Source organism: Vipera ursinii, assembly GCF_947247035.1.
Source record: "Vipera ursinii genome assembly, chromosome: 3".
Classification (NCBI taxonomy): domain Eukaryota; kingdom Metazoa; phylum Chordata; class Lepidosauria; order Squamata; family Viperidae; genus Vipera; species Vipera ursinii.
The window spans coordinates 1,213,432-1,231,579 of record NC_139516.1 but is presented as its reverse complement, the minus strand read 5'-3'; the positions used below and the strand labels follow the sequence as shown (position 1 = coordinate 1,231,579).

The 18,148-nt window shown below is 47.5% G+C and overlaps 1 protein-coding gene across 1 annotated transcript in view; it reads left to right on the top strand.

Annotated features, from left to right (window-relative positions):
- RPRD1B (regulation of nuclear pre-mRNA domain containing 1B) overlaps positions 1 to 18,148 on the top strand; it is a 40,549-nt gene that overhangs the window by 1,618 nt on the left and 20,783 nt on the right. Inside the window, exon 2 of the mRNA XM_083360966.1 lies at positions 12,898 to 13,027. Coding sequence (XP_083217092.1) covers positions 12,898 to 13,027 — 130 coding nt within the window. The remainder of the gene's footprint in view (positions 1 to 12,897; positions 13,028 to 18,148) is intronic.

Sequence of the window (18,148 nt, the reverse complement as noted above, 5' to 3'; positions counted from 1 at the left end):
TCATGCCCCGGCATCATTTGAAGGGTGTCCGTCCCCGAGTGCGTGGCTAAATGTCTATGGAGGTTCCCAGTCACGCAGGTCCTGGTTGCCCCAAAGGTGCTTTTCCAGGAGGCAACTGGACTTCCTTTGTTTTTCCTTGAAGAGGTTTCACTTCTCATCCCAGAAGCTTCTTCAGGTTCTGACTGGATGGTGAGGAACAGTGAAGGGACCCAGGGCAGAAAACATCCTGCAGCCAAGAAGGCCCCCCCACCCATTTGCACCCCTCAGGTGACCCTGAGGACACAGGCGAACCTCCAAGTGGCCTCAACGACCCACTAAAAGGAGGCAAATGACCAGCTGTCTGCAAGGAGTATAAATCCCTCCCTTTCCCCGCCATCCGGTCAGAACCTGAGGAAGCTTCTTGGATGAGAAGCGAAACGTCTTCGAAGGAAAAAACAAGAAAGTCCAGTTGCCTCCTGGAAAAGCACCTTTGGGACAGTCAGGAGTGACGTGATGGCACGATCAATCAAAGTCAAGACTTGGAGAAGTCCATATCGTGGGGAAAAGTGGAAGGAAAGAGAAGAAGCAGGTGACCAGTGTCAGAAGGATAATTTGGGGTTCCCAATTGAGTTGCGGTTGTGCGATAAGAAATGAAAAAAATCCTAACAGCTGTGAGGAAAGGAGAAATATTTATTCCCAAAAGCAAAGGGGTTTGACTTGAGACACTGTTTTATAGGGGAGCTTGTCCTAAATGTGGAAGAATATACGTGCTGATTCTAGGGTGACCCTTGAGGGGCATGGGTGTATTGATGTTTGTCTTTGTGAACGTTGGGTTCCGCAGGGAGACCAATTCTTGTGTGTTTACAGACCCTATCCTTTGGTATGTGGATTAGGTCTGGGTAACTTCGACTCAATCCCGCCAAGACTGAGTGGCTGTGCATACCGGCATCTTGGGAGAACCAGTTTTGTCCATCGTTAACTAGGGGGGGGTGTGAGGTGTTACCCCCCGTTGATAGGGCCCGCAACTTGGGCGTCCTCCTGGATTCACGGCTCAGTTTGGAAGACCACATAGGAGACGTGACCATGGGGGCTTTTGCCCAGGTTCGCCTGGTGCGCCAGTTGCGGCCCTACCTGGACCGAGATGCCCTACGCACAGTCACTCATGTGCTCGTGACCTCCCGGTTAGACTACTGCAACGCTCTCTACATGGGGCTGCCCTTGAGGACCACCCGGAGGCTTCAGCTGGTGCAGAATGCAGCCGCGCGAGTTGCGATGGGAGTTTCCTGATACTCCCGTGTAACGCCTCTTCTCTGCGAGCTGCACTGGCTTCCGGTTGCCCTCCGGGTGAGATTCAAGGTGCTGGTGATGACCTATAAAGCCCTGAATGGCTTGGGTCCGGGATATCTGAGGGAACACCTGCTGCCGGCATCAAGTTCCCATCGTCCAGTGCGCTCCCATAGGGAGGGCCTCCTTAGGGTGCCGCCGGTCAGGGAATGCCGGCGGGTGATCCCCAGAGGGAGGGCATTCTCTGTGGGCGCGCCTGCCCTTTGGAATGATTTACCTGTGGAACTCCGCACTGCCCCCGACCTGCGCTCGTTTCTCCGGGACCTGAAAACCTGTCTTTTCAATCTATCTGGCCTGGACTGAGGGGGGTTTTAGTTTTAAGTTTTAACATTGTTTTATTGTTGGTCTATTATTATTATTATTATTATTATTAATTCTATTTTATCTTAATTTATATTGTCGTTTAAATATTGCCCTGTATACCGCCCTGAGTCCTTCGGGGATAGGGCGGTATAGAAAACTAAATAAATAAATAAATAAATAACTTGTTTGAGGAAGTTTGAGTAAAAATTTCCCTCCCTTTGCTATTATGACTTGATTAACTTAGTTTCAGCTTGACTGTCGGTTATCTGACAGAGACGCCGATTCTCAGTCCATTGTAGATTACATTATTGGGTTAAGGAAAGCTGGGAACAAGCATAAAGAACGTGTTTTATTTCGATATAAAAATTTTCCTACACCAGGAAGCAAGTGGATGGATTCAGGGCTGTTGAGGGCCCTATTGGAAGAGCTGAAGGACCAAGCTGGGGGCGGATTATCCTGGGTCAGTGGTGGGCAATTCTGGCAGCTTTACGACCCGTGGGCTTCAACTCCCAGAATTCCTGAGACAGCCATGCTGGCCGTCAAAGACCACAGTTTGTAAAGTTGCCATGCTTGCCCACCTCTGATCTATGTGGTCGCTCAGAGTCAGCACTGACCTGGTGGCAGCTAATTGGCAAGCCAAAAACGGAGCAAGAAGTCAGAATAGAATAGAGCTGGAAGGGACCTTGGAGGTCTTCTAGTCCAGCCGCCTGCTTAAGCAGGAAACCCCATACCATTTCAGACAAGGGACTGTCCAGTCTCTTCTTGAAAACCTCCAGTGATGGAGCGCCCACGATCTCTGGAGGCAACTTCTGTCCCACTGGCTAATTGTCTTCTCTGTCAAGGAGTTTCTCCTTAGTTCCAGGTTGCTTCTCTCCTTGATTAGTGTTCTGTACCAGCCTGCTACCGGCCCTGCAGCAAAAGCAGGGACAACCCCTTTACAAACGGCAAGAGGCTGGAATAAAGCCTGCCAAATTTATTACCACAAAAACAAACGGAACAAGACAAACCAAGAAACAGGAGCTTTAAGAAACAGGAACTATCCAAGCGGTTGCCTTCAGCAAACCAGCCCTCCCAGACATTCCCCTTATATAGAGTTCAGGGCGTGGCTTCTCTCTGCCTCCTTCCGAGGAGCCCCATTGCCTTCCTCTGTTTACTCCTGATTGACTGCCTCCTGCGTCGGGCGTCCTTGAACAGGGCCAGCTGTGGGTCATCTTCATCCACGCTGTCAGGCTCACAGCTGGGTCTGCGTCGTGACCAGATGAGAGGGGCCTGGCTGAGGGCTCTCATCAAGCTGTCCAACCCCCTCAGCAAGGTCTTCAACACCCCCCTCCTCCTCCTCCTCCTCTGAGTCATCCGACCCAACTGCCGAACCCACAGGCTGACCCTGAATCACAACACTTAGTTTCCAACTGCTGTTTCTCTTCCTTCCCTCTGGTGCTTTGGAGAATAACGTGGTCCCCTCCTCTTCTTTGTGGCAGCCCGTCAAATAGTGGAACGCTGCTATCATGTCTCATTTCTTCTTTTCTCTAGACTAAATCAGGACCCTAAACCAAAAGATAGGGATAGAAAGATAGGGAATGAAAGCTAAATTATACCAGTGCCATTCCCTACCATTCTATGCTTTTGCCATTATTGTCACTCCTCCTTTGCCTCCTGTCCTGCATTGCCTTTTCTTCTTTAAACTAATCGTCTGCCCCCCCCTCTCTCTCCCCCCTTCCTTTCTCTCTTCTCCCCTTGCAGCTCTCCATTAATGCAGTCCGTTCTGACTCCTTCTCTGCTGATGACTAGGCCACCCCCCCAGTGGGGCTACTTTTGAATTCCCTCTTCCCCCCCCCCCCAGATCCCCTTTATTCTTAGCCAGTCTTTTTTGTTCTCTTCCACCCCGTAGCCTCTTCCGGCTGCGTTCAGCTCTTCTGCTTCTCCCGACTCCCATTTACTTGCACCGAACGACCCAGAAAGCAGACGCCGAGATGCAGCTGGTTTTGCTTCTTTCAACCTTTGCTCGTGAACGTCAGACGTTGAATTTTCCCCGCTTTCTTAAACACTCCGTCGAGGCCTGCGGCTTTTCTCCAGTTCTGCATAACACACAGTCATTCATTGCGGGTGGTTCTCAAGTTACAACCGTACACGGAGCCTACCCATGATGGTCGTAAGTGGTAAGGGTTGTAAAATGGCTAGGCCCTGCGATTGATCTGTTTCTACCACATTTCTTGTGGCTGTCATTGAGCGGATGCTGTGGTCATAAGTCAACCTCATGGCCATTAAGTGAAAGCTGTGGTCGTTAAGCGAGCCCAAGTGAGGCAGTTTTGCTGAAAAACGGAAGTAAATGCCGGCACAGAACACAGTCAAGTGACCACAGGATGCTGGAAATGTGGCTGTAAGTGTGGCAGAGTTAGCAAAGCCCGGTCATTCCACTGCGGGGAGGTGACCATTCCTAATTTCTGATCCTTTTTCAGGCAAGACATAATAGAGTAGAATAGAATAGACCTGGAATGGGCCTTGGAGATCTTCTAGTCCAGCCCCCTGCTCAAGCAGAAGAACCTATACCATCTCCAACAAGTGACTGTCCGGTCTCTTCTTGAAAACCTCCAGTGATGGAGCGCCCACAACTTCTGGTGGCCAGCTCTTCCACTGGTTAATTGTCCTCACTGTTAGGAAGTTTCTCCTTAATTCTAGGTTGCTTCTCTCCTTGATGAGTTTCCATCCGTTGCTTCTTGTCCTGCCCTCAGGTGCTCTGGAGAATAACGTGACCCCCTCTTCTTCTTTCTGGCAGCCCCTCAAATACTGGAATCTTTCTGTCATGTCGCCCCGTTTCTTCTTTTCTTTAGAGTAGTCCTGCAGCCATCCTTCGTATGTTTGACCCCCCCCCAGGCCTTAGATTATCTTAGTTGCTCTTCTCTGAAATTTTGCCAAGGTCTCAACATCTTTTTTGTGATATGGTGACCAAAATGGGTTGCAGTAAACCGGTTTTAAGTCGACGACAACCTGTATCTATAAATACATTAAACAGCCAAGGGGACATTAGTTTTATCTCCTTTTAGAACCTGAACTATTTGCAAACTCTCTCTTTTTATAGCTCCACATGCTCATTTAGCCTCCTTCCTCCTAATACATTTTCTTAAAATTTCCATTGACACCCATCTTTATAGCTCCGTGGTATCTTTCTCGTGCGCCAGTCATTTAATGTATGCATCCTTTCCTGATTTTTCAAGGAAGCTTGATTTTAATTACCTGCTCAAAAATGTTACCTCGATGGCAGTAATACTAACAACTCAACTTACATGCCATTCAACGTCTAGCCCAGGGGTCTTCAAACCTGGCCCTTCTATGACTTGTGGATCTAACTCACATTCATCCTTTTACTATAGTAATGAAAATTAGGTTTTCATAGTTTTGAAGAACCCTTTTAAGTAAAACAACTTTCAGTTGTGCAAGTTGAAGCACCCAAAGGCAGTTAGTTCCCTGTGTCCCACACAAGGCCATTTTGTCTTCTGGGATAGGATCCTGTCCTAGGAAGGGGGTTGGACTAGATGACCTCCAAGGTCCTTTTCAGCCCTAGGGTTCGCTTGCCATCCCAACAACAATTGCCAGGAATTGCGTCCCCAGTAAAGAGCGGGGGGGGGGGGAAGCGTGCTACTGAAATGAACCTAAAGTTACGTTGTGGAAGAAAAAAAACATACCCCTATTGAAATGCCAGGATGGGTTTGATTATTTTCCTTTCGAAAGTAAATTAAGAATATTGATATGCGCTTTGACCTCAAACAATCATATGAGGAAGTTTTAGTTTGTAGAGCATGGATTACTTTTCCCTTTTCGTTTTCCCTGCTTGTTTTGTTTGTTGAAGAATATTTGTATGCTGCCACAATAAAAAAAAATGACTCGATGGGTGGCATAGGAAAGTCAATAGGAAACAACCTCTCCCCACGCAGAACAGCAACGCTACAAGAATAAAGAATAAAGGCAAAAACAATTCAAATTACGGGAGGCCTCTCTGGAAACAGCGTGGCTGTAGAAGCTGGCACATAATCAGTAGAGCTTCCCAGCCTGCCTGCTGCACGCATATGGGAATAATACGGATATTCGGAAATCTGTATTTTTGTTTAAAGAGTCCCAGAAATGAAGGCAGCCCAAGCACCGGTTCCGTTGCGAAATAAAGAGTGAAGTGTGAGATTTTTCGGCACCGGTACAGTCAGGAGAAAGGTAGATGAATCAAGAAAGCTTTGAAAGCTCCAGTACGATATACAGATAGACATCTAACTAATAAAGGGGAATATTTTAGCTCAGGGTTGAAACGAGGTGTCCTCGGTGCTCTCTGAGCGTGCTTGTTTTCTTGCAGGCGTTCCGTGACCCAAACTAGGTAACAGCATCAGACTGATGACCTAACCCAGTTTGGGTCACGAAACGTCTGCAACAAAACCACCAAGCTCAGAGAGCACCAAGGACCCCACAGTTGTTGTTGTCGTCGTGGTCCTCCTCCTCCTCCTCCATCACTGCAACCTCCTCCTTCCTCCCTCCTTCCTCCTCCTCCTGCCCTACACCAACCCCCCTCCCTTCTAGCACTGATAACGTTCCCTAGCTGGGTCATGAAACGTCTGCAAGAAAACATCCAAGCTCAGAGAGCACCCGGGACCCCTCGTATTCTGTAACTGTCTACCCCAGACCATGGCTAGGCTGTCAGGTGTGATGGTCAATGGCAGATGCATCCATGAGTGTGGAAGGGCTTCGGTGCCTGTGCTCCAGAGTCCATTATGTCATTTTCTTTCTGCTGCAACTTGACAGAGTTCTTGGGGAACCTTTTGAGAGAAAGCTTCCCCTCCCCCCGGAGATTCTGGAGCTTCATTTCTTCCGTGGATTTCTTAGTCCAGCCAACACCAACCTCGCGACCCCGGGTGGGGTATGGCAAATCGCAACTGATATAGTTGACGTCCCACATGAATAAACAGGTGGTGATCTGATACCAATGGAAGACAGTTTTTGTACCCCAGGGTTGAACGGTGGGGTCCTTGGGACTCCTTGACCTTGGTGGTTTCCTTGCAGATGTTTCATGACCCAGCCAGGTAGCATCATCATCATCATCGTCATCACTACTAGAGGGCAATAAGGTTTGAGTAGTGGAGGAGAGGGAGGAGGGTAGGAGGAGACCTGTGGGCTGCTTGGTGCTCTCTGAGCTTGCTTTTTAGTTAGCTTGCAGACATTTCATGACCCAGCTGGGCGACACCATCAGCACAGTTGAGTCAGGAAATGTCTGCAAGAAAGCCTCCAACTCAAGAGAGCACCGAGGACTCCACAGGTCTATCTGATCTCGTGGTTTGGATCAAAGAACAGCCTCTCGGCTCTTGCATTTGGTGTGGTTCTGCCCACCCAAGGGGCAAAGAACTGCCAGAGAGGTGGGCTGCTAATATTATTAAGCCCCTGTTCATTAGTATGATTTGTACAGCTGCAAAAAGAACAGAACAAAGAAACTAAATAAGCTGCTTAATTTTTTTTAAAAAAGAAACAACTGCTATTTCACAGCTATTAGAATAGAAGTAGAATAGAATAGAACAGAACAGAGAACAGAATAGAAATAGAATAGAATAGAATAGAATAGAATAGGAATGGCCGCGCGAGTTGTGATGGGGGCTTCCCGACACTCCCACGTAACACCTCTACTCCGTGAGCTGCATTGGCTTCCGGGTGAGATTCAAGGTGCTGGTGATGACCTATAAAGCCCTAAATGGCATGGGTCCGGATTATCTCAGGGAGCACCTGCTGCCAGCATCCACTTCCCATCGTCCTGTGCGCTCCCACAGGGATGGCCTTCTTAGGGTGCCGCCGGTCAGGGAGTGCCGGCGGGTGATCCCTAGCGGGAGGGCGTTGTCTGTGGGCGCGCCTGCCCTGTGGAACAACCTGCCTGTGGAACTCCGGACCGCCCCCGACCTTCGTTTGTTTCGCCAGGACCTAAAAACCTGGTTGTTTGATTTAGCTGGCCTGGACTGAGGGGGTTTTAAATTTTTAAATTTTAAATTAAATTTTAAATTTGGGCTAACGTTATTTAATTCTATTTTAATTTTAACTGTATTCTAGCTATTTTAACTGTTTTTAACTTTGCCCTGTAAACCGCCCTGAGTCCTTCGGGAATAGGGCGGTATAGAAATCTAATAAATAAATGGAATGGAATGGAATGGAATGGAATAAATAGAATAGAGTAGAGTAGAATAGAATAGAATAGAATAGAATAGAATAGAATACAATACAATACAATACAATACAATACAATACAATACAATACAATACAATACAATACAATAGAATACAATAGAATAGAATACGATACAATACGATAGAATACAATAGAATACAATAGAATAGAATAGAACAAAATAAAACATAGAACAGAACAGAGCTGGAAGGGACCTTGGAGGTCTTCTAGTCCAGCCCCCTGCTCAAGCAGGAGATCCTATACCATTTCAGACAAGTGACTGTCCAGTCTCTTTTTAAAAACCTCCAGAGATGGAGCAGCCATGAGGCAAAAGCTCTTCCACTGGTCGATTGTCCTCCCTGTCAGGAAGTTTCTCCTTAGTTTCCCTAAGTTGTTTCTTGTCCCGCCCTTTGGTGCTTTGGAGGATAGTTGGTTGCCCTCTTCTATGTGGCAGCCCCTCAAATACTGGAATACTACATTAAACATTAAAACAACCTCAATAAGAGAGAGAGATGCTTCCGTCCTTTGCCATGATCTTTGTAGCGGTAGCTTATAACCTCTAAATATTTCAAATTAAGTTTGTGAATTGGGTTTCAGGACTTGTTTTTCACGTGGCAAGCCTCTCTGGGGACCGACCAGAGGCTAACGCCGGCACCTCAGTAATTACTAGGTAATGCTGTTTGCCTTGCCAGGCCATTATTTCTGAAGCCCCCGGGGAGCTTGGAAAGGAGTTAGGCTGAATCCGGTGAAGCGGTGGCAGAAACGGCGGTGCCGGCCTCTCCCTCCAAAGAGCCTCGGTGGCACTTTCTCTAGCTGAAGCTGTGAGACGAGATAAACTTTCCTTTGGACTCGGCCAGGGCGTGACTGCAGCGTGTCCCGCACGCTGATAACTCTTCAGACACACAGCCGGCTCCGCTGCTTGGCGCCCTGTCCTTGCAGCTGGCCCAGAAATGGGAGCCAGCGGAGCAGGCCGGGTTCTAGCTAGGTCAGGGGTGGGGGACCTTGGCCCTTTTAGGACTGGTGGACTTCAACTCCCAGAATCCCTGAGCCAGCCGTGCTGCAATGGCCGGAAGCGTGTGAAAAACGGCCATCGCTTTTTCCAGCGCCGTTGTAGCTTTGAACAGTCACTAGGCGAACTGTTGTAAGCCAAGGACTGCCTGGACTTAGTTTGGGCAATGAAACCTCTGCAAGGAAGCAACCAAGCTCAGTGTGGAGAGTTTATTCAGAAATAAGTGGGGTTTTGCAGCATTCCTCCTGTGCGGGTGGAGGGAGAGGAGCTGCACTCCGGGTACAACCCCCTCCCCCCCCCCCCGAAAAAGGACATTTTTCAATTCTCACCGGCTCAAGGTTGACTCAGCCTTCCGTCCTTCCCAGGTCGGTAAAGCGAGGACCCAGATTGTTGGGGGACAAGAGGCTGACTCTGTAAACGGCCCAGAGAGGGCTATAAATCTCTGTGAGGTGGTATAGTGTACAACGTGTGCACCATTATTAGGCAAGTGAGCCGTGTCTCGTGAGCACCGAACACCTTGTACTTCTGGACAGTTCTGGAATATGACAGCCCTGGAGGATCCTGGGTTGCTGGGAGCTTCCCATTTGGTTCTCCTCAAGTCTTTGGTAGTTCACGTGCATTCCTTTTCTCTCCATGCGTTTCTTGCAACCCTCAAGAGAAGAGAAGAGAGCTGGAAGGGACCTTGGAGGTCTTCTAGTCCAGCCCCCTGCTCAAGCAGGAGAACCTATACCATCTTAGACAAGTGAGTGTCCAGTCTCTTCTTAAAAACCCCCGATGATGAAGCAGCATACAGGCTGTAGGAAGTTTCCCCTTAATTCCAGGTTGCTTCTCATCCGTTGCTTCTTGTCTTGTCTTCTGGTGCTTTGGAGAATATCATGACCCCCTCCTCCTTGTAGCAGCCCCTCAAATACTGGAACACTGCTATCATGTTGCCCCTATTTCTTCTTTTCTTTAGACTGGCCAAACCCAAGTCCTAACCCTTTTTTCATATGTTTTGGTCTCCAGGCCTTGGATCATCTTAGTTGCTCTTTCTGAATTTTTTCGCCAAACTCTCAACATCTTTTTTGTGATATGGTGACCAAAATTGGCTGCCCTATTCCAGGTGTGGCCTCACTAGGGCTTTATAAAACGGTAATAATACTTTGTGTGATCTTGATTCTGTGCCTCTGTTTACACAACCCAGGACTGTGTTAGCTTTTTTGGCTGCTGCTGCACACGGCTGGCTCATGGTCAAGCGATCGTCCACAGGGACTCCAAGGTCCCTCTCACAGTGGCTGTTTTTGAGCCAAGTCTCGCCCAATCTGTACTTTTATGCCTTTGGTTTCTCCTGCCCAAGTGCAAAACTTTGCTTTTCTCCACATTAAAACTCATTTTGTTGGACAGGGCCCATTGCTCAAGTCTGTCAAGATCTTTTTGGATCCTGAGTTTGTCTTCTGGGGTCTTGGCTACTCCTGCCAGTTTGGTGTCATCTGCAAATTTGACGAGTTCCCCTTCTATTCCCTCCTCTAAGTCATTGATGAAGATATTGAAGAGTCCAGGGCCTAAGATGGAGCCTTGTGGTACCCCACTGCTTACTTCCCTCCATGTGGATGTGGTGCCGTTGAAGACTACTCGTAGAGTACGATTTGCTTGTTGACTATTTGCAACAAAACGTTTGATGGCTCTGTGATCACACCCTGATATCTTAGCCATTTCCAGAGTGCTACATCCCTGTGAAAGACTTTTTACAATGTTTGGCATTTCAGAGTCAGATAAATCTCATTTTATTTGGCCCATTTTGCACCAAGGAAAAGAAGCTGCCGAATAATTACACACACCTTGGTATAGGGGTGTGGATCTCCTCCCTCATGACACAAACACACACATCACCTGATATGCTTCTATCCGCTAAGCATTCAAGTTTATACCGCTTGGAGGTGGAAAATATGCACGGAAATGGTGATACGATCGGTCAAAATGCTCGCTCGCCTAACCATTGTGCACACAGTGTAAATCAAGTGCCATTTCTATTTTATTTTATTGGTTATGTTTATTAGGCCGCCCATCTTGCCGCAGGGCAACTCTTGTGGAACTGCAAATACGGCAGCCTTAAGGCTTTAACTAGGCCGTCCTTAGCTGGTTTGTCTCTGTGCCCTGCCCAGCTTGTGCTGAGCTGTTACGCTTGAATGGCGTCCTTGTGAGTGCACAACGCCCGTTCCACACCCGCAGTGGCTTCCCTGCAGTGGTCTCCCTGCTTGAGCCTTCTTTAGGTGCCCAAGAGCAGCCCCCTCTTCCCCCCCACCTGTTAACCTGCTTGACCTGATGTTTTTAACCCTCTGTATGTGTCCGTGTTACAAAGAGCCGCTGCTGTTGAAAGAACGCAGTCCAGATGCTGCAGTTCCCACGCTCCAGCGAAAAGCTCTGGGAAGAAAGGGCTGCTCTGATCGTTGCCGTTTCTCCCTACCTGGAGGTCCAGTATGTCAAAATAAAAAATTAAAAAAAAACAGGAAGAATCCAAGGTTTTTTCTTTAAAATAAAAGGCGAGTTTCAGAGACGGGTGATTTTAAAGGAGAATATTTCCAGCTCAAGGGTTGAAATGAGGATGATCCTGGGTGCTCTCTGAGCTGGGCGGTTTTCTTGCAGACGTTTCATGGCCCAACTAGGGAACATCATCATTGCTAGAAGGGGGGGGGGGGGGTTGCAGAGGTGGGGGGAAGGGGGAGGGGGAGGAAGAGGAGGAAGAAGATAAAGAGGAGAGAAGGATTGAAGGGTCCTGGGTCCTCTCTGAGCTGGGTGGTTTTCTTGCAGACGTTTCATGGCCCAACTAGGGAACTTCATCAGGGCTAGAAGAGGTGGGTTTGTGAGGAGGAGGAGGAGGTGGAAGACTGGGGCATGAATAGAATAGAATAGAATAGAATAGAATAGAATAAGGAATGAATAGAATAGAATAGAATAGAATAGAAATATAGAATAGAATAGAATAGAATAGAATAGAAGAATAGAATAGAATAGAATAGAATAGAATAGAATAGAATAGAATAGAATAGAATAGAATAGAATAGAAATTATAGAATATCTTTATTACTGTGTACCAACAAAATTAAGTATATCGAGACAAGGTCAGTTAATAGTCATTCCCCCCCCCCAAAAAAAAAAGATTGATGGGCACAGACTGGATGACAGGCCTTCTTTGTGGCAGTCCCCGCCCCTTTAAAATACCCTCCCCCCAGGCCTGCATGGTTCCTCTCTGGCTTGTGTTCAGAAACAAACCAAATCAGTCATATTCCCTTGGTTCATGGCAAATGGTCATCAGAATGGTGGGTGGGTGTGCCACAATTGTTGAGCGAATCAGGTGGCCGTTCAGCTTCCCCCATTGACTTTGCTTGTCGGAATCTGGCTGGGAAGTTCACAAAGGGCGATCCCGGGACGCTGCAGCCATCGTCGATAACGCGCTGCTTGCCAAGCGGCCGAATTTCGATTCTGTGACCCTGGGGATGCCGCAGTGGTCGTAAGTGCGAGGACTGGTGGTTGTAAACCCCCCCCCTTTTTTTTTTTTTTAAAAAAAAATGCTGTTGTGATTTGGAAAGGTCAGTAAATGAAGGATTGCAAATTGCGGACAGCCTGGCCTTCCCAGAGTTATGGTTCAAATCCTTAGCCACCCAGAGCGTTTGCAGATTTGGTCAGGGTATAAACGCCGTAAATAAATAAGTCCTCTTATTATGGCATCGGGTTAGGGTTTTTTTTGTTTTTTGTTTTCATTTTCCTCGGCCTTTAAACATGGCTGTTTTTAAAGGAGGTCGTAGGAAGTGATTGACTCTCTCTCTGATGACGCTGAAACCGCAGAGCCCTCGGAGACCTTGTTTAGATCCAAGCAGCAGTGCAGTTGGTTGGCTGGAGAGGTTTTTCTGTGGAGGGATTTCTGGGACGTCTCCGTTCATCAGCGGGATTTTAGGCAGTAGATAAATTCAGTAAACCGTGGTTTAAAAAAAAAAAAAGATCTTAGCTTCCGAACACATGGGAACGTGTAAATCTGAGATGCGAGTTGAATGCCGTGTTACGTAGATATATATATATATTTCTTTATTTCCCTTTCCTTTCCCAGCCAAATCGAGTAGGAAATTGACTTTCTTATACTTGGCGAACGATGTCATCCAGAACAGTAAAAAGAAGGGACCCGAGTTCACGAAGGAATTCGAAACGGTGCTCGTGGATGCCTTTTCACACGTGGCCAGGTGCGTATAACACCTTCCTTGCTTGTCTCTCTCTGTGTGTGTTGAGGGCTGCTGGAAAGCAGGTTCGCCCCTGGGCTTTTCACGGACCATCCTTGCCGTTGCAGTGATTCCAAAGGAAAGCCGGCTTGGGGTGGCTGAAATATTTGTGTCCTGTTGTGTCTTTCCACCTTTCCTGCAGAGCTGCCAGTTTACATCTTCCTCTGGAGTAGACTTTTGTCCGTGGCTGTAGCGGAGATGGGAAGGGCATGCCGAGTGTGTGTGTGTGTGTGTGTGTGTTTGTGTGAGCAGACATGTGATCTTGCTCTGTTGCCATCTTTCTTCTGCCATACCGCAGTGGCATTGTAAGTTGCAGGTTTTGGTGTGTGTGTGTATGTGTGTGTGCGTGCGTGTGTGTGCACGCACTCTCTGCACAGGATCACAAGATGTACCTGACTAGAACAAAATGGGGGCATCGCCTCTGACTGACAGGAGGGAAGTTCAACAGTCATGTTAGAAAGGACGACTTCACAGAAAAAGTCTTAACACAAATTTAACAAAATAATAAAAAAACCTCAAAGGGCAGATTCAAAGGTCATTTTCTATGTTTTTATGTTTTAGATTAAAGCTCTCTTCCTCCCTCCCTCCCTCCCTTCAGTTAACCTCAAGCGGTTAAAGTACTGGCCTAGAAACTAGGAGACGGTGAGTTCTAGTCCCAGCTTAGGTATGAAGGCCAGCTGGGTGATTTTCGTCCAATCACCAGGAGACGGTGAGTTCTAGTCCCGCCTTAGGCAGGAAAGCCAGCCGGGTGACTTTCAGCCACTTCCTCTCTGTCAGCCCGCCTCACAGGGTTGTTGTTGTGAGGGAAGGAAGTTGTTTTGGATGTGTGCGCTGCCTCGGGTTATTTGTAAAAATAATAACGGTGGGATCAAAAGCCGCCATTCTGTTTGTATGCATTGGCAATTTATTTATTTTTATTTGCTCTCTTTACAAGCGGCACGCAGAGTTCAAAACAAAATAACTCCAAATACTCACAAGAATCTGTTTCGAATATCAGCCATGTGAATTTGCTGCTGCTGTCCATAAAAGCAGGGTTAAAAAGGTAAAGGTAAAGGTTCCCCCGCACATGCGTGCTAGTTGTTTCCAACTCTAGGGGCCGGTGCTCATCTCCGTTTCAAAGCCGAAGAGCCAGCGCTTGTCCGAGGACGTCTCTGTGGTCCTGTGGCCGGCATGACTAGACGCCAAAGGCGCACGGAACGCTGTTACCTTCCCACCGTTGTGGTCCCTATTTTTCTACTTGCATTTTTACGTGCTTTCGAACTGCTAGGTTGGCAGAAGCTGGGATGAGTAGCAGGCGCTCACTCTGCTATGCGGCACTCAGGATTCGACCCGCCAAACTGCCGACCTTCCGATCGACAAGCTCAGCGTCCTAATTCCCAAATGGTTTGATTTCTTCTGTGACACCCCCATCAGTCTCCCCCTGGGCAAACCAGGGACCAACCGCACCCCAGTGTTAGTTCTTTTCCAGCAGTGGGCCCTTGCGTCTTCAGATGATGCCACGAAGTATTGATAGCTTCATTCTTTATGATGCAGAGAAATCCCTGCGAGAAATCGGGAAGGAACCCACATTTGACACAGCGGGGGGGGGGGCAGGATCCTCTGGAAAAAGGATCCCCTTGCCACACACAGCTGTTGAAGCCTCTCATTTTGACCCGATGGCCACGAGCCACGAAAGACGTTGCTTCACACAACCTTGCTTTGATTTCCTTTCCCGACCATCGCAAAATACGTCCAGGTCCCAGCAAATCCCCCTCGTCTTTCGACACAGCGGATGGACGGCGCAAAGATTCCCCTTCAGAGTATCCGCCTGCTTCCTTCGGATCCCAGTTGGCACTTTTTGCGTGGTGGTTAGTTATGCCGCACGCCTCGCCTCTATATCTGAACACGCTTTTAAGTGAGGCCAGCGACTCAAGCGGTGGGGATTTATCAGATTTATTTATTTATTTTCCCCCTTCTTCTTCTTCTTCTCTCTCTCTCTCTCTCTCTCTCTCTCTCTCTCTCCTTTTCCAGATTGTCTTTCTGCTCGACTTGCTCCATCTGTCACCAGGTGACGCTTCTCCCACTGTGGGGCAAGCTATAAACGAGCAGATCCGTGTTATTTCCTGGCAGCCGATATATTACCAGCTAGTTTAAAGACGGGGACATTATTTAGCGAGGGCCTTCTGCCATCCAAGGGACGCGGTGGGGAAGGCGCAGGGGAAAAGATTAGGGACGTGGCTCCCCCAAGCTGGCGCCCTCCAGATGTGCGCGAGCTTCAGGCCACTTGGGCTGATGTTGTTCCCCAGGCAGCAGGAAGAGTCTGGGGTGGGGAAGATGGCTGCGCATTTACAGGTAGTCCTCGGCTTATGACCCCCAGCGAGCCAGAATTTCTGTTGCTAAGCGAGACGTTTCTTAAGGGAGTTTGGCCCCGTTTTTTATGACCTTCCTTGCCACTGTTGTCGTTAACGTGAACCCCGTCAGTTCCCCCCCCCCATTGAAGCCTGTTTCACTTTTAACGACCAAGCGACTAACTTAACAACTGACGTGGGGAATCAAAGGGAGTCACTCGACGCTGCGACCGTCATAAGTACGAGTCAGTTGCCGAGTGTCTGAATTTGGATCACGTGACCACGGCGGGGGATGCCGCAGTGGCTGTGCGTGTGGAAAAAAAAGAGGTCCTTAATCACTTTCTTCAGTGCCGTCGTAACTTTGAACTGTCGCTAAACGAATGTGTTGTAAGTCGAGGACTTACCTGTATTTAATTTCTTTTTTTATTTTTATTTTTTAGCCGATTAGACAGCCTTGCACGTTTGAAGGCGCTTATTTTGTTTGTTTGTTTGTTTGTTTTTAAAAAAGGGCAAGATGCCCGCCAATCCTAGCAGGTGCATACGTGTGCGAAACGCACCAAACGCCAGGCAGTCCTCGACTTAACATCAGCTCATTTAGTGATGGTTTCGAAGTTACAACAGCACTGGGGGAAAAAAGTGACTTGGGAGCGTTTTTCACGCTTAGCGACCGTCGCAGCGTGATCACATGGGTGCGTGTGTGTGTCACGTGATCAGAATTCAGTCGGTTGGCGACTGACTCGTATTTACGATGGTCGCAGCCTCCCAGCATCACACGGTCCCCGTTTTGCGACCGTCTGACCAGGAAAGGCCAAGGGGAAAGCCAGGTTGGCTTGAGAATCGTGTTGCTGACTTAACAACTCCAGTGATTCATTTAGCAACTGTGGCAAGGAAGGTCGTAAAATGGGGCAAACCTCACTTCATTGTCTCACTTAGCGAGAGAAATTTTGGGCTCCATCGTGGCCATAAGCCAAGGACTAACTGCATGCTGAATTTGTCTTACGTTGAACGAATGAATAAAAGCAGCTGTGCAAAGGCCATTTCTCTTGGCTGGTGGAGGTTTTCTAACTGCTGTGCAAACAACAACGAACAACAGCAACAACAACTCAGGACATGGCTATCAAACATCAAAAACATCTGTCACACTAACCCGCCTCCTTTACATGGGTGATTTGAAGCTGTATGGAAAAACATCATCTGAAATAAAATCACTGCTCAACATTGTCCGTATATATAGCCAAGATATTGATTGCAATGGAGTTTGGGCTGGACAAATGTGCACACTTACTCTCAAACAAGGAAAAACAGTGAAAACCGAAGGAATCAAGATGCCCCACGGAAACAACATTAAGATCTGGATGAGGAAGATTACTACAAATACTTGGGTATCCTTCAAGCTGACAACATCAAGCACACTGAAGTCAAGAAAAAGATTAGAGGTGAATGCATCACGAGAGTGAAGAAGATCTTAAAGTCCAAACTCGATGGAGGAAATACCGTGAAGGTAGTCAACACCTGGGCAATTCCAGTCATTAGATACACAGCTGGAATAGCGGACTGGACTCAAGCACAACTAAAAGCAATGGATAGGAAGACCAGAAAAATAATGACAATGAATCATGCCCTTCATCCACGAAGTGGCATTGACAGACTCTTATCTACCAAGGGAAATAGGTGGGCGTGGAATGCTGCAAGTACATCAGATGGTTGAAAAAAAAATGGCTTTGGAAGAATATCTGAAAGACAACGATGAAGATGCACTGAAATTAGTATATCAGGAAGGCTTACTGACCACTGGAGAGACCAAACTGGCCTACGAGAAAGACCAAATGAAGAACAGAATAGAGGCGTGGGAAGACAAAGCACTACATGGCCATTACATTTATAAAAACAGCTGGGAAAGCAGATAATAACAAGAGCTGGCAATGGCTAAGAGCAGGAAAGTTGAAGAAAGAGACCAAGGGACTAATTCTGGCTGCACAAGAAAGACCAAGCCTTAAGGACAAATGCATACAAAGTCAAAATTGAGAAGACAGCAACAGACAGTCAGTGCCACCTATGCAAAGAAGCGGAAGAAACAGTGGATCACCCGGTAAGCTGCTGCAAGAAGATCACACAGACTGACTACAAGCAGCGGCACGACAAAGTAGCAACAATGGTGCATTGGAAGATCTGCAAGAAATATCATTTGCCTGTAAGCAAGGACTGGTGGGATCATAAAATAGAGAAAGTCATAGAAAATGATAAAGTTAAACTGCTCTGGGACTTCAGAATTCAAACAGACAAGCACCTGCAACATAACACCCGGGACTTAACAATTGTCGATAAGAAAGACAAAAAAGTCTGGATAGTGGACGTGGCAGTGCCTGGAGACAGCAGAATAGACGAGAAAGAACTGAAGAAGATAACAAAATACAAAGACCTACAAACAGAAATAGAATGGCTGTGGCAAAGGCAAGCAAGGGTAGTAGTACCAATAGTAAGAGGCGCCTCGGGTGCCATCCCAAAACAACTGGAGCACCACTTGAACACCATCATCGGCATTGACAAATTCGCCATTAGTCAATTGCAAAAGGCGGCCTTACTAGGAACTGCTTCCATCCTGTGACAAGATCTGTAATACCATCCAACATCCACATCTGCCTATCCCAGGTCCTTGGGAAGGAGACGATAGGCAGACAAAGATGCCAAATCCAGTCCGAACATCTGGCTGTGCAATGAACAATAAAATAATAATAAAAAAATTGGAAGGGACCTTGGA